Consider the following 25169-nt stretch of genomic DNA (forward strand, 5'->3'; position numbering starts at 1 on the left):
AAAGAATGTCTTTTGAGTTAAGACCCATTTTTGAAGAAAATCTCACAGAACCAGTTTTAATGAATGTTAAGTACCCAGAACGTTTGGTAATTTGGAATCATGTGTAATATACCCTTTAAAAATGCCAGTATTCTAATTTTCCTTCATTTCAGCCTCACATTTTTGTGAATGATAATGTTGAGAATGGTTTAAAATTGCGCTCATTTGTATTTTTTCAGTCTTGTTACATTTTGAGTAAATAAATCAAGGCTACTTAAAAGCATATGCCCATCACAGCTTACCTAATTGTATTCTTAAAAGAAAAGTGTTTTAAGGTGATTGAGAAAATGAAATGCGAATGGGGTGTGTGTTTTGTTTTTTATTGTAATATTTGAGAATGGAGTTTTATTAAATCTTTAGCTCTGTTACTTAGAACTTAATAAACTCAAATTTCTGTAAGAACTAATTATTTGTGGAGAAACTCTTATAAAGAACCACTGTCAGCTAGGCACGGTGGTTCACGCCTGCAATCTCAGTACTTTGGGAAGCTGAGGCGGGTGGATCACCTGAGGTCAGGAGTTTGAGACCAGCCGGGCCAACATGGTGAAACCCTGTCTCTACTAAAAATATAAAAAGTTAGCCAGGTGTGGTGGCGGGCGCCTGTAATTCCAGCTATCCAGGAGGCTGAGGCAGGAGAATCGCTTGAACCCTGGAGGTGGAGGTTGCAGTGAGTTGAGATCACGCTGTTGCACTCCAGCCTGGGCAACAAGAGTGAAACTCTGTCTCAAAAAAAAAAAAAAGGAACCGTTGTCGTTTTAGAAAGGTGTGCTGTTGTTCTGGAGGGAAATTAGTAGTAGTTTAGCACATTTTTGTTTGCAGAATTTTATAGGTGGGTCAGAAATACTAGGTGACCTTAACCAAAATTTAGGAAGAGTATGCAGTTCTACTTGATTTTATTTTCCACCTTTCTCCCATATCACTAGTAATGGAGGAAGACTCAGTGCCTTGTTGTGCTTGTTAGTTACTAGTAGGTTTCTGACAAGGTGGGTTTATTGTTAGGAGCTGTTGTGGTGGTCTGGGAAGGGTTGCTTTAAGATTGGTTAAAACTCTGCCTCTTTGCTCTGCAGACATTGATATTATATCACTTTTTTTTGAAAGTAAACACGCTTCATATCTTCATCGTTTTCCATCCATGTTTTTGGAGAAAACATTTGGCTCAGTGGGTGTTAAAGGTTGGGAGACTGCAATGATAAGTGTATCTGAATCTCTCTATGGGGCTGTTTGTGAGGGGGTTCAAATTCTGAATGCACATTACACACCTCCCTATTCTAAAATTATTGATGCACTGTTACTGATGGGATTGTATGGGTTTTTTAGCCTTTCTTTAGTTTCTGTAGGACTGTATTCAGCCTTGTAGGTCCCCCTAGTGGTGGTTTTGTAAAGGCTGTCTTCAGTGCCTTATTTCCTCAGAAAACTACTGGTATTTCTCACAGCTCCTTCTAGATTTGGACAAAGGAATAATATAAGACCAGGTAACTAAAAGTTAAGAAAATGGGACAGTTCCTTCATTTTTGAGTTAATGTCTTATGGTAGTCATTTCCAGCCTTTTATCTTTCATGAAACTTTCTATGACCACGTCGACCTGTGTATTCATTTTAACAAATATTTAATGAGCATGTATTGCCTGGTACTGTGTTAGTTTCAGGGATGCTAAGATAATAAGGTATGTTTTGTCTGCTCAAGTGAGCTTATAGTCTAGTGGAGGAGAGAAAAAGTAAATAAGAGAGTGATAATACCATCAGATAGGTGCTATGTCCTGGCTGCTGGTGATGATAAAGAATACAGACCTAGGGTGGGCCCAGTGGTTTCAGCTTTTTTGTCACCTATAGAGAATATATTCTTTGACCCTCTTAGAACATTTTCTTTTTCTTTTTTGAGACAGAGTTTTGCTCTTATTGCCCAGGCTGGAGTACAATGGTGGGATCTCGGCTCACTGCAACCTCCGCCTCCTGAGTGCAAGTGATTCTCCTGCCTCAGCCTTCTGAGCAGCTGGGATTACAGGCGCCAGCCACCATGCCCAGCATTTATTTATTTATTTATTTTTTGTATTTTTAGTGGAGATGGGGTTTCACCAGGTTGGCCAGCTGGTCTCGAACTCCTGACCTCAGGCGATCCACTGTCTCAGCCTCCCAAAGTGCTGGGATTACAGGCATGAGCCACTGCACCCAGCCCTCTTAGAACATTTTATAATCACTATATATATGTAAAACTACTTTAAAAATATGGTTAAATAATAATAGCTAACACTTACTGGGTACTCATTGTGTGTCAGGTCAGACTGAGCTAAATGATTTCTGAGTATTGTGTCATCATTCTCATGATACTTCTACATGGGAGGTGGGATTATTTGTACTTTAACAGATGAAGGGACTGCTACCTGGAGAGGTGAAGGAACTTGCCCAAGAATAGACAACTAGGAGAAGCTGGAGTAATGTGTGCTTGCTGTTAGATATTTGAACAATGGGAAAATATTACAAAAGACGGCAAACTCCATGACAGTTTTGTTTATGGCTATATCCCAAGTACTAGAACAGTACCTGGAACATAGGTGCTCAAGAAATATTTTTTCAGTGAATGAATTTGTTGAATGCTAGCCCATAAAGAGAAATATTTAACAGTTTGGTGTCTGTTTTTCTGGACTTTAAAAAATATATACTATATGTTTTTTTAATTTTATTTTTTTGAATAGGCAATACATGGTCCATAAATCAAAATACTATAAAAAGGTATACAGTGAAAAGAAGTGCTCCCACCCCTGCCCCCATTCCCCCCTAATTCAGGTAATCACTTTTTTTAGTTTCTGGTGTTTCCTTCCAGGGTTTCTATATGCAAAAAATACATACCTCCTTTCTTACACGAAATGTATACTGTGCATACTGTTCTGGACCTTGCTTTTTTACTTAGAGTATATGATTTTTTAAACATGCATATGATCATAGTGTACAATAGTGTTTTGTAACTTACTTTTTTTCTCTTGGCAAAAATACATTGCAGACTTCTATCCTTGTTGATACCTTCAGTTTTACCTGAGAAACATTATGGATTATCTGGGGTTAAAGAAATCTGTAGACCAGTAGAAGTTTCAAACTTACATTTGGGAAGTTTAGCCAGCATATTTAAGGCAAGAAAGATTTATGAGTCATAACTGTTTAAAAGCGGAATGCAGTAGGTACTTAAAGATGTTATGATTGCTGATTACACTGAAGAGTCACCTGAAAAGCAAAAGCAGTGAGTACCAAGTTGACCAGTTGTGTCCTCAAATCAGCTAGCAAAACCAGTAAGTTGGTAAAAAGATCCTGGTCATTATAACAACAGAAAACCTAAAATGTCCAGGAATTAATTAGAAATGTCAGGATTTATATGAAGAAAATCATTGAACTTTGTTCAAGGGTATAATACAAGGCTGAATAAGTGTAGACATACCAATTTTATGCCCCAAACAAGTTTTTTCTTTGTATTATTTTTATAATTTGGCCAGTGTTAGTGATGAGTGGTTGTGTTCAGTTTTTTTATCGATACATAATTTGTTAAACATCCTTTTGATTATCTTTTTGTTCCCATAAAATTTCTAAAGAGGAACTTTGGAATGGGATTTATGGGTCTTCAGAATATCATCTTCATGAATTTTGATGCATGAACGTACTTCTTAAGAGGTTTTTGGGGCCGGCACGGCTGGCTCAAGCCGTGCTAGAATCCCAGCACTTTGAGGGAGGCCGAGGAACGGGCGGATCACGAGGTCAGGAGATCGCAGACCATCCGTGAGCTAACAGATGGTGGAAACCCGTCTCTACCAAGAAAAATACAAAAAACTAGGCCGGGCGACGGGTGGCAGCGCGCCTGTTAGTCCCATCCCTACTCAGGAGGGCTGAGCAGGTGACGGAAATGGGCGTAAAACCCGGCGAGGCGGAGCTTCAGTGAGCTGAGATCGGGCCACTGCCCCACTCCAGCCCCGGGGGCGACATGAGCGAGAAACTCCGTCTCAAAAAATAAAAAAAAAAAAAAAGAGGTTTTTAAGAGGTTGCACATAGAAACTTGCACAATGGATGATTATTACTGCCTTGAAATAGTCTCAATTTAATAAAAAATACCCATGTAACTTAACTGATATTTACATGTAGATTTTTTTCAAAGGTTGACATAGGGAAAGATAAGGGAAATGATGTGCTGGTTCTTAATGAAAAAGGGAATGTCTTTTTGTGGTCTACTAATTTACTGCTTTAAGAAGAGAACCTACTGTTAGTTCAGTGGATTGTTAAGTTCCGGAGTAGTGTTAGTTCAGAAGCAATAAAGGATTGGTTGTTAAAGATAAAAAGCAAACCTTAAAACAATAACCTAAAACCAAAAGGAAGGTTCCGGGCAGAGAATTAACATTTATGCAGTTCAGTTTCAGTTTTCTTTTTCTCATACAATAGAGCAAAACTATTTCCTGGTTTGTTAATGGAAAGGTGTTATGCTATATCAGCTGGAATCTAGCTTTACTTACGAAGGTGTAACCACATAGGTGAAAGATTGATTACTGAGTTTTCTCACACCATATGTTTATCAAATATTCTTATTTGGGTTGGGTTTCTAGAGGGAAATTTCAGCTTGACTTTTCATTTAGAATTTTTCTGTTTGGTTCTAAATCTATAGGGGACATTCAGTACACTTCATTTTTAAAGAATATGTTGCTTAACAATAATTCTAGATCCTGGAATTGGATATCTGTCAGATCCCACTCATATCTCCACAGTGTGAAATTAGCAAAAGGATGTAGTGAAATACTCAATCTCGATTTAGACCGAATAATTGTTTTTCTCAGCTGGATATGCACTTTCCAGCCATTTGGTTTTTGCCTGCCTTATGTATTTAGGTGATTATTATTCTACGTTTATCAAGAAACTGACGAGTACCTTTTTAGGATTGTTGCTGGAGGCTGTTGAAACATAGACTAGCTTCGAATTTGAGAGTCAGATTGATGGATAAAGTATATCTGACGCTGTTACCATTAAATAAATGACTTATGCTGGTAAAGTAGTATGCTTTTAAAATAATATGAAAAAATTCAGATTTAAAGTTATTTACACTGTAATTGATTTTAGATGTTATATTACTTACTAATAAGATTTTTTTTTTTCTGGGGATAGAAGCTTATAAAAATTTAAAATATGTTTAATTTTCTACATAGCTCCATCAAGTATGATGGTGAAGGATGAATATGTTCATGACTTTGAGGGACAGCCATCGTTGTCCACTGAAGGACATTCGATTCAAACCATCCAGCATCCACCAAGTAATCGTGCGTCGACAGAGACATACAGCACCCCAGCTCTGTTAGCCCCATCTGAGTCTAATGCTACCAGCACTGCCAACTTTCCCAGCATTCCTGTGGCTTCCACAAGTGAGTTCTAGAATCAGATGTAGTCAGCAAGTTGAGTTTTCCTAATCATTGCTTATTTATGTGTAGTCATTTGGGGGGAAACTCCAAGTAAGTAAACATTAAAAGTAACTGTGGTATCTTTCATAGGTAAACAGGTGTTAGACAGGTATGTACAATCGCTTGGAATTTAATGGCTTTGATTAGAATATTGATTCAAATTAGTGATCTGATTTGAACTTTACTATTACATGTAGAAGTAAGTAGCCTCTTAAGCTCTCAGATAGATTTTGGATAAATATTTAAATAATTAACAAGTAGTTTTGATCCAAGATGTTTATGAAGGTCTGTGTTAATGGAATTGCAACCTTTCTTTTAATCCAGTGTTCTTATTTTGGTTTATCTGGGAGAATATTACCTTATAATAGTTGTCTTATTTTCTCACTGTGCAAAGGGATCTTGACAAATTTGTTTTGTATTGCTCAAGATAGACATTAAGTAATTAAGTCAATTTTGATGTAAGCTAACTTCTATATCTCTTTTAAAAATATTTGTCTATATTTTAAAAAAATTAGTCTGTTTCAGAAGGATCCTTCTTTTCTGCCATGTCATAGGAGGCAAAGGGGCTGCTAGGTTTAGGTTTCTTGGGGCCTGATGATATGACCTGGTTCTGTTACTTATTTTCACAGTAACCAAAGGTTTGATAGTTTGCTGCCTGGCAAATGAAGTAGCTTTTTTTGCTTTTTTTTTTTTTTTTTCCAATTAATCATAGTGCATTGTCTTGGCATGTGTATGGTGTTAGTTGCATGCAATTGCTAAGGGAATTGTATGTAAACCTACATCAGAATAGAGTTTTGACAGCTCTGGTCTAATACTGTGTTAGTTACTGCCAAAAGTACCATTATTCTATTTGCTTTACTATCAGATTAGATTCAACATAGCAATTTTGATCTTTGGAATAAATGGGGGACTGATTTCTGTAATTGTGAGTTTTCAAGTGAAGTATACCAAAATTTCCCCTCTTTAATTCATTACACCACTTCAAAGCAATATGTTTTTGGTTTGCTATATAAGAGATGACAGTCTCACTATAGGCAGCATATTCTAAATGAGTCATATAGGTTAAGCACTTGAGAACCCAGATCCTTAATCACTTGGTGCTTCTGTTATCTGTCTACTTTTTATTTACCAAATTAGGAATATGGTTGACAAACAGTGGGTAGTGATAGAAAATAAAAGAAGGTACATTACAGCCGCTTGAACGTAGATTAGTGCTAGAGCACAGCTACCTACTTCTGTTTATATTATCTGGAGATTGAATTTCTGTGCCTTTGTTAATGCTTACTAAAGTGACTTCATTTTGACTGTTTTGTTCCCTAAGGTTGAGTCCTATTCAAAGATTAGAAAAAGTGATATAAATGAAATGCAGCTAATTTTATCCTGGTATTTATTGGGTAGATTTTAATCAAATACTGTAAATACTGTAAGTTTTAGAACTTGTATCAAAATGTTCCCTTAGATCTCAAAAGTATATTGATAAAATTAACAAAAGAAGTTGAACTAAAATAGAAGATTTGAAAGGCTATTTTACATGAGCTGATATAGTCGTGGTGTTTAACTTTATTTTACATACTTAGAATTGTATAAGGGAAGTATTCAGTATGGATAACTACAATGGGTCACTTTACAATTTATGTTCATTTTACACCTGAATATTTTAAGAATTTCCTTTTAAATACCTGTAAATTAAAATAATTTATCCTGTGTAGTTAATGACAATTTTGTAAGTTAGCTAAGAGTATTGCATGTATAATTATTAAAACACGAACAAAACCATAATTAACCTTTAAAGATAACTTGCACAATCTGGGGGATGAGTAGGAAGGGAGGTTGCTAAAATGTCATTTTTACAGATAAATAATTTGGGGAGTATTGAAATATTCTCTTTAGCTTTTGGTTTTGTAGTTCTTAGCTTTAAGGGAATGTGATATGTAGAGAAAAGAAAAATATTCCTTTTCTTTGATAGTTTGAGCAATGGTGACATTTACTGTCTTCCATCTGATTATACTCCCATTTAGAAAAGAATGAGGTGATGCCAGTTATAAATAATTATAAATTTAGTGCTTTCCAAATGGGGTAAACAATCAACTTAATTAATGCTCTTTAAGAAATCAAATTTCCACTTTAAAAAAAAAGCCTTAAAAATGTAGTACAGTAAGCAATATCATAGGATGGTTTTTGAATAGAATAGAAGCCAGGAGAAGTTTGCTTCTCTTGGTATATTGCATACAGAGAGGGCAACTAATTTCGTGTAAATCTGGGAATATGATGGTGTTGTTGAAAAGAAATGATTCTTGGTTTATAAAAGCTCTTGAAAAAATTCGAAAGTAGAGTGATAGTTTTTTTGTTTGTTTTTAACCAGTAAATGGTATATTGATTGGACAGCAGAGCTAGATCTTTTTAACTTCCTCCTCTTCACCATCACATCCTATTTAAAATAATTTTCTGCTCTGCTTTTCTCTGTCAAACCCTAGCATTCTGCCATTACTAGTACCAGTGCTGACAATGATTAATTTTTCAGTTTTCAACATTTTCTTGAGCCTGGATTTTTGGGGTCCTAATCAGAAAGGTCCAGAGAGAGAAGTGGTTGGAGTGGCCAGGATGAATTGATATACTTCTGAAGAAGTTAATATGATAGGCCAGACATACAGTGGTGTTTTGCTGGCATTTGAAATATGTTTGTAAAGAAATAAGCCACTAAAATTAGCAAGACATTACCTAAAATGGAATAATTTTGAGCTTCTTCAAGTTAAGGTTTGTCTTTATAGATGACTTTAGGTTTTTTTTTAACCTGATAGGCCATGGGTGAGTTAACACTTTTTGCCCATCTTTGTGGTTGTGCATTATCAGATAAAATTAGTCCTTCATTTAGTATATGAAATCGTAAGATGACATCTATGAATGTACCATGTTAATGTCTTCTTGTTCCTCTAGGTCAGCCTGCCAGTATACTGGGGGGCAGCCATACTGAAGGACTGTTGCAGATAGCATCAGGGCCTCAGCCAGGACAGCAGCAGAACGGATTTACTGGTCAGCCAGCTACTTACCATCATAGTATGTACATACTTTAAAAAAATCTTTTAAATAGTTGAGAAAAAAGTAGGCAGCCTTTATAAAAGCAAATTAACCCATGTGGGCCTTAATTTTTAGACAGCACTACCACCTGGACTGGAAGTAGGACTGCACCATACACACCTAATTTGCCTCACCACCAAAACGGCCATCTTCAGCACCACCCGCCTATGCCGCCCCATCCCGGACATTACTGTAAGCTCTTGTTTTTGTTGTAAGGGCTCCTTTTTTTTTCCTTTTTTTTTTTTTTTTTTTTTTGGTAGGGCTTTGTTTTCTATTTTTTAAAATGTTTTACATCTTTTATTCATCCTGTGATTTTGTTTCATTAAATAGTGCTTTTCAGTATTTTTTGTAAACAGTATTATTTTCATAGTTATCATACCTTTTTATTTTAGAGGAGTGATGTTTGCTAAATACATTTATTTCTTTGTTGCTAATGTTTCATTAACATCACATTGATTTCCATTCATTTGTTTGTTTACTTTGTATATGTTCTTAGATTTCATCTGTGTCTTGTATATCCACCCATAATGGATTGAAACCCTTTGAGCACTGAGTTCTCAAGGTTTTCCTCAGCGTAGTATTCAGTGTACTTTGGATAATGTTGAATCTGTAGATAACTTTGTGCCGGCATGATTGGGAGGAATACCCTACAGATAGCCTATAGTTTCAGGTAGAATAGGAGCACTGTTCATATGGCTTAGTAAAATCAAGAGTATAACTCTTTTATATACATTAAATTCCTTCTCGTTATAATATTAATAGTACCAAAGAAAACTTAGAAAATATAGAAAAGTGTAAATAAGAAAAGCAAAATTACCCTGAATCCTGCTACTCAAAAATAGCCACTTCTAATATTTTGTCATTTTCCTTCCAGTCATATAAACAGGTATATGTAAATCGACAGGGGGCTCCTACTCTATGTTTATTGTATATATCTTGCTTCTTTTCAGTTATGTTACTATTTTTTCCATTTCTTAAGAGAATGTAATTTTTTTTTTTTTTTTTTTTTTTTTTTTNCCTTTGGTTTTCAACACTTTATGATATATGTAAGTGCGGATTTATTTTATTTTTTTTTTTGAGGCGGAGTCTGGCTCTGTCGCCCGGACTGGAGTGCAGTGGCCGGATCTCAGCTCACTGCAAGCTCTGCCTCCTGGGTTTACGCCATTCTCCTGCCTCAGCCTCCCTAGTAGCTGGGACTATAGGCGCCCGCCACCTCGCCCGGCTAGTTTTTGTATTTTTAGTAGAGACGGGGTTTCACCGTGTTAGCCAGGACGGTCTCGATCTCCTGACCTCGTGATCCGCCCGTCTCGGCCTCCCAAAGTGCTGGGATTACAGGCTTGAGCCACCGCGCCCGGCCAAGAGAATGTAATTTTTTAATGGCTGCCTAGGCCGTCATAGTGTTTAAGGGTGCTGGGTTTGGACCTTTAACAGGCTTGTGTGACCATTGGCAAGTTATTTCACCTCATTAAGCCTCAGGAGCAGTAATAGTAGTATCTACCTCAAGGGGTGTTTGTAAGAAGTAAATGTAATAATTTATGTGAGGTGTTTAGCACTGTGTCTTAACACATTACAAGTTTCCAATTATGTTAGCTACGATTCCATTAAATAAACATCCTTAATTAACGTAAGCACTTGTTTTTAGAATAGACCTAATAGTTTATTGTTATACATTGCATTATAAATTGTACTGTATTGGATGTTACATGAATAATTCATTTATGATCTGTATTAAATATTGGATGGAAAATTATGTGTAAATTGTGTAATAATAACACTTGGCAGATGGCACTAAAATGTTAGTTATTAAATGTCCACAAAAGTGTTAATAGTTTAAGACTATTTGCTTATTGTAAAGTAAACTTTTAAGTTCTTAGACATTGCATAAGCTTGTTTTCAACAATTCCTAACTTATAATAGTAATATTTAAGTAAGATTTACTAAAAGTTTTAGCATTAGACAACTTTTAATAAATAAAAATGGAATTTTTGTTGTCTTTTCTTTAGGGCCTGTTCACAATGAGCTTGCATTCCAGCCTCCCATTTCCAATCATCCTGGTAAGTGTATTTCAAAATTGATTTCCTGTATTTAGATTTAGTGGTGATTGAAACGTGCAAACACAGGGTTTAATAGAATTATAGGGTCACTTCTCAGATAAGTACAATACTCATCATGACATGAGTTAATCAACAGTATGAATAGCCGATACAGTCACACATAGGCTGTCTATATTTTATTCAGTTTAACTGTCCCCGAAAGAAAAGAACTATCTTTTCAGCTAAAATGGGAATTACAGAAATGCTGGCTTCAGCATTGAATACATACATATGCAGCAGAATAAAACTAGGTTTCAAAATAGAACAGCTGTAAAACTATAGCTTAAAAAGCCAGGAAAGAATCTTAAGTACATGCTGAAAAGAAAATAATTCACTCTATTTTCAGGATCTCTGGTTAACTGGAATTTAGAAACTATTTGATTAAATTGTATACAAAAGAGTAAATAGCTAAATAGCTTTCCTCAGTTCAAAGTTTGTGTATAATTTTTGAAGTTATAGAGGTAATAAAACAGAAAACACTTGAAAATGAAATACTGAAAGTCCCTTGTAACACAAACATAGATTTTGAATTTTTTTCTCATCCCTTCATATCTGTTTTTCTTAGCATAAAAAGATGCAAATATATTACTTCAACTAATCACCTTGGTTTTTTGGAAACTATAAACTCAATTTTCCTCCTAATTAAAGTAACATTATTATGAAGAATTATATTTTTATTTTTACTTGTTTATTTTTGAGACAGGGCCTGGCTCTGTCACCCAAACTGGAGTGCAGTGGCATGATCTCAGCTTACTGAAGCCTTGACCTCCTGGTCTCAAGCAATCCTCTTGCCACAGCTTCTAGAGTAGCTGGGACTATAGGCAGGTGCCACCATGCCTGGCTGATCTTTGTATTTTAGTAGATACAGGGTCTCACCATGTTGCCCAGGCTGGTCTCGAACTCCTAGGCTAAAGCAATCCTTCTGCTAATAATTTTATTTATTTATTTTTAAATTTTTTGCTGAGATGGGATATCGCTATGTTGTCCAGGCTGGTTTCGAACTCCTAGCCTCAAGTGATCTTCCTGCCTTAGCCTCCCAGAGTGCTGGGATTACAGACATGAGCCACCACACCAAGCTTGAAGAATTAAAAAAATTTTTTAAATGATTTTATTTTTTATCTTTGTGGGTACGTAGGAGATGCATATATTTATGGGGCATATGAGATGTTTTGATACAGGCATATAATGCATGATAAGCACAACATGGAAGATGGGGTATCCATCCCCTCAAGCATTTATCTTTTGTGTTATAGTCTATACTCTGTTATTTTAAAGTGTACAGTTAAATTATTGACTACAGTCACCCTGTTGTGCTCTAAAATATTAGACCTTATTCATTCTAACTACCTTTTGTACTATTAACCATCCACACCTTCCCCCAACTCCCTACTACCTTTCCCAGCCTCTGGTAACCATCCTTCTACTGTCTGTCTCCATGGGTTCAATTGTTTTGATTTTTAGGTCTCACAAATAAAAACATGTGATGTTTGTCTTTCTTTGCCTGGCTTATTTCACTTAACGTGGTACCTCCAGTTCCATCCATGTTGTCACAAGTGACTGAATGTCATTATTTTTTATGGCTGAACAGTACTCCACTGTGTATAAGTCAAGCATAAAGAATTTTAAGCATACCAGAATAGTACAGGAAGTTCCCCCGTTGTACTCATTCCTCAGTTTCAGCTATTATCAACTTAAAATGACCAAACTTATTTCATCCATACTCTCTTTCTTCATTCTATATTATTTTGAAGCAAATCCTGTAGCATAGTTTTATGTGTATCTTAGTATATACTTCCAATAAAGATTTTTTAAAAACATAAACACAGTGCCCATAATGATTAATTTAAAGGATAACATACAATTCTTAAATACGCCCACATAATTTTCTCTGTGTAAATAATGTTCTGTTATTGATTATGTTGGTTTCAATTTTTCTTCTAGCTGTTTAAAAAAATAGAAGGGAACATCTTTGTGTTTATAACTTTTCTCATATTTTAGTTTAAGAGATTTATAGAATTTCTAGATCGAAAGGCCATATTACAGTGACATCAGAGTGTGAGAACCAGTGTTACTGTGCTGGCTAGCAGTAGATGTGATAGTTTAATAAACTTTCTGCTGCTTTAAGAGGCAAATATTTGTTCTGGTTACGAAAAATGTGATGCTAGTGGGGCAGAAGCATTCTTTTAACAATATATATTTATTACCTTCTTTAACGGATTTTCTGTGTTGTATTGTGTGTTGTGATTTTAAACATTTTTGTAGGTCAAGGGGTCTAGCCTTTTCGTAAAACACTTTTTTTGAGAAATGTAATATACAGAAAAGTATATAACACAAATAAGTATATAGTCTAACATCACTAAAACCAGTACTCATGTAACCACTACCCAGATCAAGAACTAAAACATTCCAGCATCCCAGAAACGTTCGTACCCCATGAATTTTGTCTATGTCAAAACCTTCTCTTTCCTTCTCCCCAGAGGTAGCCACTGTCCTGCTTTTATGAATAAAAGCACTTTTTTTCTCTTTTATTTATTTTTTATTTTTTAAATTTTTTAAAATTTATTTTGAGATGAACTCTCGTTCTGTCGCCCAGGCTAGAGTGCAGTGGTGCAATTTGGCTCACTGCAACCTCCACCTCTGGGTTCAAGCCATTCTCCTGCCTCAGCCTCCCGAGTAGCTGGGATTATAGGCACCCACCACCATGCCTGGCTAATTTTTGTATTTTTAGTAGAGATAGGGTTTCACCATGTTGTCCAGGCTGGTCTCGAACTCTTGGCCTCAAGTGATCTGCTCCATTGGCCTCCCAAAATGCTGGGATTACAGGCATGAGCCACTGCACCCGGCCCTTTTATGCTGTTTTAAAGTGATGAAGACATCCCTAAACAGTCTAGTAATCTGGCTTTACTTGTTTTTTAAATTATATAAATGGAACTACTGTATCAGGATCTTGATTCGTGTGTGTGAATATATTGTGACAAGAGGGGAAAATCTAGAGTCTGAAGAATGAGAGTTTTTGCTGGCTATCCTTGAGAGTCATTAGTGGCTCCTGGCAATTTGGGGATCTCAGTGTTCATATAGCTTAGTGGGAGGTAGTCTGCAGCAGTGAGGGTAATCAAGGCTCTGAAGAAAGACCTACCCTGGATAGAGTCATAGGTGCGTATAGCGGTGGTGACATTTAGCTAGTCATTTGGACCTCTTCAGTACTTGCCTTTGGCCTCTTGGTAGATTTAATTCATTATTTTCATGGTAGAACTGGTGTTTAGGCCCAACATCTCCTGGTTAGAAAATAGTATTAATCAGTTGAGGCTATGCTTTTATAGTAGTGTGCATTGACATTAAAGCCTCTGTCTTTTTTTTAATAAACCAGGTCTCACTATGGGCCTCTGTCTTTAGATAGAATAAGGAAGTGATTTATTGGTGAGGCTGTCCTGAAAAGGTCTCTGTCAAGGTAGTTGCCGCAGAGGATTTGCTCTGCATGCACACCTTTAATGGAGTCAGCAGGTAGAACCCAAATGGTCTTTGGCTGTGGATACTAATGGGCCCTTGAGGAGTTCTATCTCACAATTGTTCCTCTTCATTTCTCCTTTTGTACTGTTTCAAGAATAGTATAACTGATTTCCCTGTTAGGAGAGCTTCCAGTTCTAGTACCCTCCTTCTCAACTGTATCTCTACTGCTACTCAATATTTATTTTAAAATTTGAATCTAGTTATTTTCTTTGCTAAAGAACTTATTCACCTACTCAATGCTTGGCCGTAGGATAAAGTCAAATTCCTTAGCTAGGCAGAAAAGAATCTCTGGTCCTAGTCCTTGTGTGCTTCTCTAGCGTCATCTCTTGATGCTTTAACCTAGATATATCATCCCTCTGCTTTTTTCTCGTACTCTATATTAGTTATCTGTTCCGCAACAAATTACTCCAAAACTTAGCAAATTGAAACAAGAACAATTTGTCATATCACTTAGTTTCTATAGGTAGGGATCTACACGTGGCTTAGCTGGGTGGTTTCGGCTCAGGATCTCATGAGGTTGCACTAAAGTTGTCAGCTGGGGCTGCCATCATCTGAAGGCATTTTCAGAGGCTAAAGGATTCACTTTCAGGGTCGTTTACTGACATACCTGACAAGTTAGTGGTCTCGGTGGTGGTCTCGTTGGCAGGAGGCTCCAGTTTCTCTTCTTGTGGATTTCTCTGTAGAGCTGCTTGAATATCCTTACAATGTGACAGCTAACGAGTGATCAGGAGAGAGTAAGACAGAGTCTCGGTGTCTTTAAATACTTAGCCTCAGAGTCACATCATCATATCTGTAAGAGTCCATGTCCTGTGGGAGGGGACTACACAAGGATGTGAATATCAGGAGGTGAGAATCATTGGGGGTCATCGTGAATGTTGGGTCCCGTGCTCTCCTATCCTCCCAAATGTGGTGAGCTCTTTGAAAATCCAGTGTAAGTGCACTACTGATGGGAAGCCTTTCCTAATCCTTTGTTCCCTGCTACCTAGTACTTTATAATTGTACTAAATTATAATTACTAGTTTACATGTCCGCTATCCTTGCTTAATGTAGAAAAGAAGCCAAAGTTTAAAACTTTGTGTAGGTATATGGTTAGTGTAGACCCTTACGGTGTGGTGAAGCAGTGCTAAAATATTCTACCATAGATTTAGAGCTATTTAAACAGGAAATATACATATACCTTTGAATCTTTTGTATGTGTAAAAATCATCAATAATATATAGTAAATTTATTTTGAGAAATTATTTTTGAAGATAGTTACATAAATGTTTTAGGAAATAGATGATATAATTGTAGAAAATGAAAATAAAGATTGGTGGTAATTACCTTGGTGTTAAAAGATTTCAGATAGGCAGCATACTTGGTGATTCCATGTGTTGACTTTGGAAAAGTTTAATCACCTCATTTCTTTTTTACCAACTTATTGTTTTTGCTTTTTCTTAAAACTGAGGTATATTCATCAAATTGAATATTGATTGCAAATTAAAGTGAACGAGTTCTTCAGTGTCTGAGGTTATTTTGTTCAGATTCACAAATGGATTCGAAACCCACAAATTTCCAACTTCAGGTGTGTTCTAGACTTTGGAGAGTACCTTTTTGTATTAATAAAAGATTCTCATAGGGCATCTCATCCATATCTTAATAATAAAGGTAATAATTCATAGTGAGTCACTTAGGTGCTTTAAGCAAATCTTTACACTTTATTTGGAATGACTTTATTTTTATTTAAAATATTGAAGATAGGCAGAGCACTTTGGCTTACTCCTATAATCCCAGCACTCTCAGAGGCCCAGGCCAGGGGATCGCTTGAGCCCAGGAGTTTGAGACCAGCCTGGGCAACATAACGAGACCCCGTCTCTACACAAAAGTACCAACAAATTAGCCAGACATGGTGGTGTGCACCTGTAGTCCCGGCTACTCTAGAGGCTGAGGTGAAAGAAGCACTTGAGTCGCGGAGGTCAGGGTTGCGTGAGCCATGATTGCACCATTGCATTCCAGCCTGCATCTTAAAAAAAAATACGTAAAAATTCTGAAAACAAAAAATTGAAGACAATACCTTGGAGATCTAAATCTTTCATTATAATTTAACAGCATTTATTTGATAAGACGGTACTTTAGAATTTCCCCATTACAAAAAGTATTTAGATAAGTTTTTTCATTGTCAACAATTTTTTTGTTAACTCAGTCTTTTAAAACCTTTTCTTTGGCCAGTGATGGGCAGTTTTGGGCTTCATGGCTTAACTTCACTAATTTAGGAGCAAAAAAATAAAAATATCAAAGTTAGCTCATAACTGTCTTACTCCCTTTCAAATGAGTTGGGGCATTCAGAAAGCCCACTCTACGCTGAATAATTTCAGCCTTCTGTTGATGCTAGTTTTGAGAACTGCGGAGTTGTCATTATATGGCATTAGTCCTTGCAGGCAAAAGCGTGAAGAGATTCTAAAAAAGTTTAATAGTTGTTTCCTATTACTCTCCCCTGTTTTTAAAATAAGAATGATCCCTTCTGACTGATGAGCAAATTGAGAGTGGAGTAAAAAAGTTTTTCACATAGTGCTTTGTATCTCAGTACTGTCAGATTTGCTGGGACTCATTTAGATGAGCTCTAGCCTTCTCTGTCCTCCTAAGTGGTAGCCCACTTACCTTTGCATTCCTAGGCCTTTTTAAGTCGCTGATCGGTAGTGCAACTTTCCTATGCTGGTTTCTTTTTATTCTCAAGTCTCCTAAAATGTGTCTTCCCAGTACTAGTGTGTCAACTCAAACTAAACCTGTTCAGAGTGCAGCTTTAGATAACCATTGTTGTTTTATGGTGTCTGAACTATTAAGACAAACAAAAACAGTTACTTTAGTGAGTAGGAAATAATAAAGTAAGGTTTAGGTGCAGTTGCAAATGTTGTAAATAATGATGATAAGAGTACATTTTTCAGGCGCGGTGTGGTGGCTCACAGCTGTAATCCCAACACATAGGGAGGGCAAGGCAGGAGGATCACTTGAGCCCAGAAATTCAAGACCAGCTTGGGTATCATAGGGAGACCCAACCCCATGTCTACAAAAAATTTAAAAAATTAGCCAGGCATGGTGGCCTGCACCTGTATCCCCGGCTACTTGGAAGGCTGAGGTGAGAGGATAGCTTGGGCCTGGGATAGCTTAGGATAGCTTGGACTGCAATGAGCTGTAATCGTGCCATTGTACTCTAGCTTGGGCAAGAGGGTGAGACTCCCATCTCCCCCCTCCTCCCAAAAAACATATTTTTCTTGAACATGGAAGCTATAAAACTCCCATTTACCCCCCATCCCCCGAATTGACTCTCACAGAAAAAACATTGCTTACCATGGAACTTTGCTTCTGGTTAGTATCTTTTGGTATAAACCAGGAAATGTATGTACTTGGACCTCATATTTTTTTTTTTTTTGAGACAGTGTCTCACTCTGTTGCCAGACTAGAGTGCAGTGGCACCATCTTGGCTCACTGCAAACTCCACCTCCCAGGTTCAGGTGATTCTCCTGCTTCAGCCTCCCGAGTAGCTGGGACCACAAGTGTGTGCCACCATGCCCAGCTAATTTTTATGTTTTTAGTAGAGACGGGGTTTCGCCATGTTGGTCAGGATGGTCACCATCTCTTGACCTCGTGATCGGCCCACCTTGGCCTCCCAAAGTGCTGGGATTATAGGCATGAGCCACCATGCCTGGCTGAAAATAATTTCATAAATACTTCAAAACTGGCTTTTTAAGAAGACACTCAGTGAAGACACTTAGTGTATCACTGGTTTTTGTGTTCTAATCATAATGAAATATATTTAAACAAATATTTATCTTTGTGACGAGTTCACTAGCGTGACATGGCAAAACATTTGAGTTTTTAAGTTTTTGAATTATCCAATCTTCATGTGATCTGTTTTGGTAACTCCTCATTGGAAAGTACTTTATTGCTTGGCAGCATTTCGAAAAGTAATTAGGGTACATAGCTTTTACAAGTTGTTTTCTTTTTTAAAAATTTTAAGCATCAATCATACTTCATTTTAGGTTATTTTTTTTTTCCCCATAAGATCTGGGTTTCTTTTTTGTCATTCTAAGTAACTTTGTTGAAAGTAAGATTGTTGAAAGTTTTATTGCTTCAAATTCTGGTTTAAAGTTCATAAACAGCATATTGAGATACAGATAAATCTTTCTTTTAAATATGTCGAACCCATTTCCACCCTAGGGTCTTTGCTTTTGCTTCCTCTCTGAAATCTGTTTACAGTCTTTACATAGATAAAAGGTTATTCAGATCTCATCTTTTCAGATAGGATGTCCCCTACCATCCAGTCTGAAGTGTTCTTCCCAGTCATCTGCTCTTCCATGCCCTGTTTTATTTTCTTCACAGTGTTCATCGTTACCTGAGTTATTTTATTTGTTAGCTTATTTGTCTGCCCCTGCACCTCTGTGAGAACGGGGACTGTAGCTGTTTTGTTTCCCACTGTGTATGCAGTGCCCAGAAAGATCCCTAGATACTCTGTAGGTATCTGTTAAATGAGTGAAAACAGGAAAGCCAAATAATTTTTATGTATTTGGGCTTGATGTAATAATTATTGTATACAAATAAAAATTAGAAATACTTGATCAGTTGTCTTTGCAAACCAAAGTAGCACCTCTTTTTTTCCCCAATTATTTAAAATTGTATATTGTTGTTCAAATGAATACACTAAATACGTCTTCAAAGTTAAAATTATGGTAGTTAACATGACCTGACTTCACTAAAAATATCTTTTGCTATGGCATAGATGGGACAAATGACCTTCTATCCAAGAGACAATTGAGAATCTGTGTGTACAACAACGGTACGATTAGAGTATAATTAACCTTAACTCAGGGGTGGGATAGCTGATTTGCTTATGCACTTTCTCTCAATTAGGGAATCTATAAAAACATGTCTTGAATCGATGTTATTCAAGGACAGTTCCCTGGAATACATCTTAGGGTCAGTGTGTTTTTAAAAAATGAAAGTTGAGGCTACGTAGAGAATATGAGTAGTCAAATGAAACATCATGGTAAAATAATTTATTTTAGATTCTGATTATTTCTGTTTCTTTAAATTCTCAGTTGACCTGGTCCTTTGAGGTAAGAACCAAATTCCAGATTTTAAAAAATGACTTTTAGAACTTGAGGATAAGTGGTAATTAGAAATTAAAAAAAAAAAAATGACTTTAGGGTTTTAAGAACAGTGCTAGGTACTCAGCTAGAAAATAGAAGACATGGAAATTCCTATTTTTTAATGCATTATGTTATTTTAATCCAGTTGTTTTGGGGGCATTACATTTCCTCTCCCCTTCCTTCACCCTTTCTTTTAGGAAAAGCTTTGTGTTGTGGAGTGCAAGTGAAAGCCTTATACCTTTCTCTCATGGGACGATGTTCTTTCCCATTTATTTCCTATAGCTCCTGAGTATTGGTGTTCCATTGCTTACTTTGAAATGGATGTTCAGGTAGGAGAGACATTTAAGGTTCCTTCAAGCTGCCCTATTGTTACTGTTGATGGATACGTGGACCCTTCTGGAGGAGATCGCTTTTGTTTGGGTCAACTCTCCAATGTCCACAGGACAGAAGCCATTGAGAGAGCAAGGTATTGATTGTATGGTCAGATAGTTACTTTAAAAGTTTAGCATAATACATTGTCTTTTATTCAAAGTTATGTTTTCCCATTTACATTATATGTGTTCTTAAATATAAATAAAAGAATAAAGGTCATGTTGAAAATTCAGAATTTGTAAGCACTCCATCTTCATTGTCGATGTTTTTGTTGTGTAACATATAATGATAAAAGATAGCCTTTTTTATGTTAGTAGATTTCTGTTTCAAATAGTAAGTATACCTTTTGGAATTTAGTTTGAAAATTTTGTTTTCTGTGATCATACATTTCTACAAATTACTGAAGGGAAGTAATATTAAAAGAGAACACGTTTCTGAAAGTTTTAGTTACAATGTTAAAAGCATTGGTAATAAAAGGGAAATGGTTAAGTAAATTATGATAAATTTTTCATTTTTTATATAGTCATTAAAATGTTTAAAAGTTTGTATAATGAAGTTGGGTGCGGTGGCTCACGCCTGTAATCCCAGCACTTTGGGAAGCGCACTTGAGGTCAGGAGTTCGAGACCAGCCTGGCCAATATGGTGAAACCTTATCTCTATTAAAAATACAAAAATTAGCCGTATGTGGTGGTGCATACCTGTAATCCCAGCTACTCAGGAGGCTGAGACAGGAGAATTGCTTGAACCCGGGAGGCGGAGGTTGCAGTGACCTGAGATCGTGCCACTGCACCCCAGCCTGGGCGACAGAGTGAGACTCCGTTTCAAAAAAAAAAGTTTATATAATGAAATGGAAATGCTTACAATGAAATACTACAGGAACATACCATTTTATCTGCTGTATGATCTCAGCTTTTTAAGGATGTGTGTGCTAAAGAACATAATCTTGGCTCTATCACTTGCTGTCTGACTTTGGCAAATTACCTAACCACTAAGCCACTTCTGGCTAATAGAGTTTTCTGTGATGAAGAAAATGATTTATATTTGCACTGCCCAGTTCAGTAGCCACTAGCCACATGTAGCTATTGAGCACTTAAATTATAGCTCACTTGATTGACTAATAGGATTTCTAATTAGTTTTAATTTAATTTAAATAGTCACATGTGGCTAGTAGCTATCAATTTGGACAGTATGCCTTAGTTTCCTTATCTAAAAAAATAATAATAGTACTTATTGAGTTGTAAGGGTTTAATGAGAACTCATACTACATGCTCCTGACACATAGTAAGCGTTGTATATATGTGCATCATTATTAGATCTGAACAGGAAAAGAAAAAAGAAGGAAATATACAAAATGTTTATAATAGCTGTCTTTTGGTTTTGTATGATCATTTTTCATTTTTCAATATTAAGTATGCTATACAGTCTGAACTAAAATTTAATTTTAAATATTTATCAAGATAAAATGTAATTTCTTTTTTCTTCCTAAGGTTGCACATAGGCAAAGGTGTGCAGTTGGAATGTAAAGGTGAAGGTGATGTTTGGGTCAGGTGCCTTAGCGACCATGCGGTCTTTGTACAGAGTTACTACTTAGACAGAGAAGCTGGGCGTGCACCTGGAGATGCTGTTCATAAGATCTACCCAAGTGCATATATAAAGGTTAGTTACAATTTTATTTGAATAGTTTAGACTTAAAGCTCTATTTGTTGTCAAAAGAATTGAAATCCAGGTGGAAGGAATGGAAAATTTTTTTTTTAAGTATAAAGCACATTTTCGGAGGGCATTTATTGACATGATCAGTAATCTAGTTTGGTGGTTGCCAGTTTGTTACATGTTTTATTTTTTATTTTATTTATTTATTTATTTTTGAGACAGAGTCTTGCTGTCATCGCCCAGGCTGGAGTGCTGTGGCGTCATCTCGGCTCACTGCAACCTGCGCCTCCCAGGTTCAAGCAATTCTCGTGCTTCAGCCTCCCAAGTAGCTGGGATCACAGGCACATGCCACTGTGCCTGGCTAATTTTTGTATTTTTAGTAGAGACGAGGTTTCACCATGTTGGCCAGGCTGGTCTCGAACGCCTGACCTCAAGTGATCCTCCTGACTTGGCCTCCCAAAGTGCTGGGATTACAGGCGTGAGCCACTGCACCAGGCCTGTTATATGTTTTATAGTAATACAAAGGCTCTTGAAAATACTGAGTGAAATTTCCAAAGTTGTATTCCTTTAACTTGAAATTTGTAAGAATCAGACTCTGGACTTTCATCTTAGCCAGTCTTCAGGATTTTATGGAAGGGAATTCTAAAATTAATAGCTTTTCAAATTAAGAACCTGATAAGCCTGAAATATTTTTCACTAGTTATTATATATTCAACCTATTTGAATTTTACTTTATAATATAACCTGTTTTGAAAGAGATAGTTGTAATTAGATAGCTTAAATATATTTTTAATTTTGCATCATCCTCAGCATTTTCATTGTCAGTGATTGTAAAGTGGTGGAATTAACTGTATCTCATAACTTATTCCCAGGAGGTTGCTTACGGTAAAAATAATATAGCCCCATAGCATCTATAAAAATGGAATTGCCTGATTGCCTTACAACAGCAAACCCAGTTTCTCATTTCCAGTTATAGTTTAGTTAAAGAATATTGGAATTTTTTTATATGACACTTTAAAACATACCAAGTATAGAGAAAATAATAAACCACCTGTACCTGTCATCCAGCTTCAACAATTATCAGCATTTTACCAATCTTTAATGCGTGTCTCCCCCAATTTTTTTTTCCTGGCATCGTTGAAAGCCAGTTTCAAACAGCATAGTCACTCATAAAATATTTCTGTGTGAGTAACTCCTAAAATACGCCTGTGTGACTCACAAATCTATACAGACTTCTGAAAAACATAATCTCTGTGCTGTTTATTAAACTTAATAAAATTAGCATCAATTACCTGTTAAAATTTTCAACAATAGAGCATTAGTTATAGTTTTAGTCTGTTAGAACAATAGAATAAAACAACAAAATATTATATTTATTGATAGGATATCTATGGTATAGAAAAGTTAGTTATTAAACAATACATAAGGCCTGATTCAGTGGCTCATGCCTGTAATCTTAGTACTTTGGGAGGCCGAGGTTGGAGGATTGCTTGAGGCCAGGAGTTTAAGACCAACGTGAGCCACAAAGTGATAACCCCCCATCTTTACAAAAAAATTAAAATATCAGCTGGGTGTGGTGGTGCATGCCTGTAGTTTTAGCTACTTGGGAGACTGAGATGGAGGTATTGCTTGAGCCCAGGAGTTCAAGATGGCGGAGAGCCATGATCATGCCACTGTTTTCCAGACTAGGTGATAGAGTGAGACCCTTTCTCAAAAATAAATAAATAAGTAAATAGACAATACATAGACTATGATCCCATTTTTGTTGAATGATGTCATGGTATTTGTATTTGTTTATACGTACCCATAAGTCTAGAGTGGCATGTATAATGCAGTTGTCTCTGTGAGGTGGAAATTATTTGTATTTTGCATTTTTTTTCCACAAGGAATTTTTATATTGATTATTTATGCTTTATTATTATTATTATTTTTGAGACAGAGTCTTGCTCTGTCGCCCAGGCTGGTGTGCAATGTTGCCATCTTGGCTCGCTGCAATCTCTGCTTCCAGGGTTTAAGTGATTCTCGTGCCTTAGGCTCTCTGGTTGCTGGGATTACAGGTGTGCGCTACCACGCCTGGCTAATTTTTGTATTTTTAGTAGAGACGGGGTTTCACCATGTTGGCCAGGCTAGTCTCGAACTCCTGATCTCAAGTGATCTGCCCAACTCAGCTCCAAAAGTGCAAGGATTACAGGTGTGAGCCATTACGCCTAGCCTGTTGTTATTATTTTTTAATGGCTTTGGATTTCCTTATATGTTTTGTAGTCCATTTTGTATTTGTTGGCCAAGGTTGTTTTGAGAGAATTCACTCATTTTATTTTTTATTTTTTCTTCCTGTCATTGCTTCACCTCATGTGGCAATTTTGCCTTACCCTGGCATCTGGGATTCACATCTCAGAACCAAATCTTATAAATTTAGGAAGTAGGGGGATTTTGTCTCCTGAGGAAATTGAGTTCCATTCTGCAGGTATGCTTGGGGCCTAATTCCAGATTGCCTAGATTTCTCTGAAACTTTTTCCAGCCATGGGCAAGTATTTTATTACCAAGGTGTACTTCTGAATTGGCTGTATTTTGCCAGCACTTGATTTATGGGCAGGTGCCCAGTTGTAGCCCCCAGAGAGTTTGACTATTGTCTCTCTCCATATTATTCCAAGAAGTCAAATTCCTGTCCCCTGCCCTTTGTTTATGGTCTTGGTACCCCTGGTACCTCCTATCTTTAGTCTCTGCTCTCCACTGTGGGTTTTATTTATCATCAGTTTGGATGTATGGGTTGTTTCTGTATGAATTCCATGATCAGTTTGGAGAGGATAACTATTTTAAATAGTTTTTCTGTTATTTGTATGTGGTTGGAGCAGAGAGAGAAGGTGATTACGTATACCCGCTTACCCATCTTGACTGAGAAGTCTTTTATGTTACTTATGTAATTTAAAATGACTGGATAGAGAACTACAGTGTTGAATATATACTATGTGCCAGATAGTATTTATAAACTTAATCAGATATGGAGTAGTATTTAAAACAATTGGGCTTAAAATGTGGAGTCTTGCAAGTGTAATTTCTTGGATTGTCAAATAAATATATTGTGACTTATTTATATTTTGGTACAGATGGCCTTTGAAAAGGCCCCAAGGTGTGAGACAAGTCATCACTTTGATAAACCACTGTCTTGGACAGATCTTAATAGTGATCTCATACTTTTACCATGAACGGTAGATAAATATCTTGTTGGACAAGATATTTGAAGTTAAAAAAAATCTCATTTGGTTATATTAACTAAGATTTTAAAATAATTATTTCTGTTTACCAAGTGTATTACTATTCTTTAGAAGAGTCTTACTAGTCAGAAAGAGACAGTTACAAGTACAACCCCATCCACAATTTCACTTTCCATGGCTTCAGGTGTTTATGGTCAACCAAAGTCCAAAAATATTCAATGAAAAATTCCAGAAACAGTTTGTAAGTTTTTTTTTTTTTTTAATACTTTAAGTTCTAGGGTACATGTGCACAATGTGCAGGTTTGTTACTTATGTATACATGTGCCATGTTGTTGTGCTGCACCCATTAACTCGTCATTTACATTAGGTATATCTCCTAATGCTATCCCTCCTCCCTCCTCCCCCGCCACACAATAGAACCTGGTGTGTGATGTTCCCCTTCCTGTGTCCAAGTGAGCTCATTGTTCAATTCCCACCTATGAGTGAGAACATGCGGTATTTGGTTTTCTGTTCCTGCGATAGTTTGCTGAGAATGATGGTTTCCAGCTGCATCCATGTCCCTACAAAGGACACGAACTCATCCTTTTTTATGGCTGCATAGTATTCCATGGTGTATATGTGCCACATTTTCTTAATCCAGTCTGTCACTGATGGACATTTGGGTTGATTCCAAGTCTTTGCT

At 36.5% G+C, this 25169-nt stretch overlaps 1 protein-coding gene across 2 annotated transcripts in view; it reads left to right on the forward strand.

Annotated features, from left to right (window-relative positions):
* Positions 1-25169, forward strand: part of SMAD4 (SMAD family member 4) — a 121582-nt gene that overhangs the window by 78386 nt on the left and 18027 nt on the right. For both annotated transcript variants that reach the window (XM_017877552.1, XM_017877553.1), the window contains 6 exons: positions 5207-5419; positions 8390-8509; positions 8606-8722; positions 10534-10584; positions 19536-19719; positions 21113-21281. In XM_017877552.1, coding sequence (XP_017733041.1) covers positions 5207-5419; positions 8390-8509; positions 8606-8722; positions 10534-10584; positions 19536-19719; positions 21113-21281 — 854 coding nt within the window. The remainder of the gene's footprint in view (positions 1-5206; positions 5420-8389; positions 8510-8605; positions 8723-10533; positions 10585-19535; positions 19720-21112; positions 21282-25169) is intronic.

This window comes from Rhinopithecus bieti, unplaced genomic scaffold, assembly GCF_001698545.2.
Source record: "Rhinopithecus bieti isolate Rb0 unplaced genomic scaffold, ASM169854v2 scaffold_9976, whole genome shotgun sequence".
In the NCBI taxonomy this organism is placed as follows: Eukaryota; Metazoa; Chordata; class Mammalia; order Primates; family Cercopithecidae; genus Rhinopithecus; species Rhinopithecus bieti.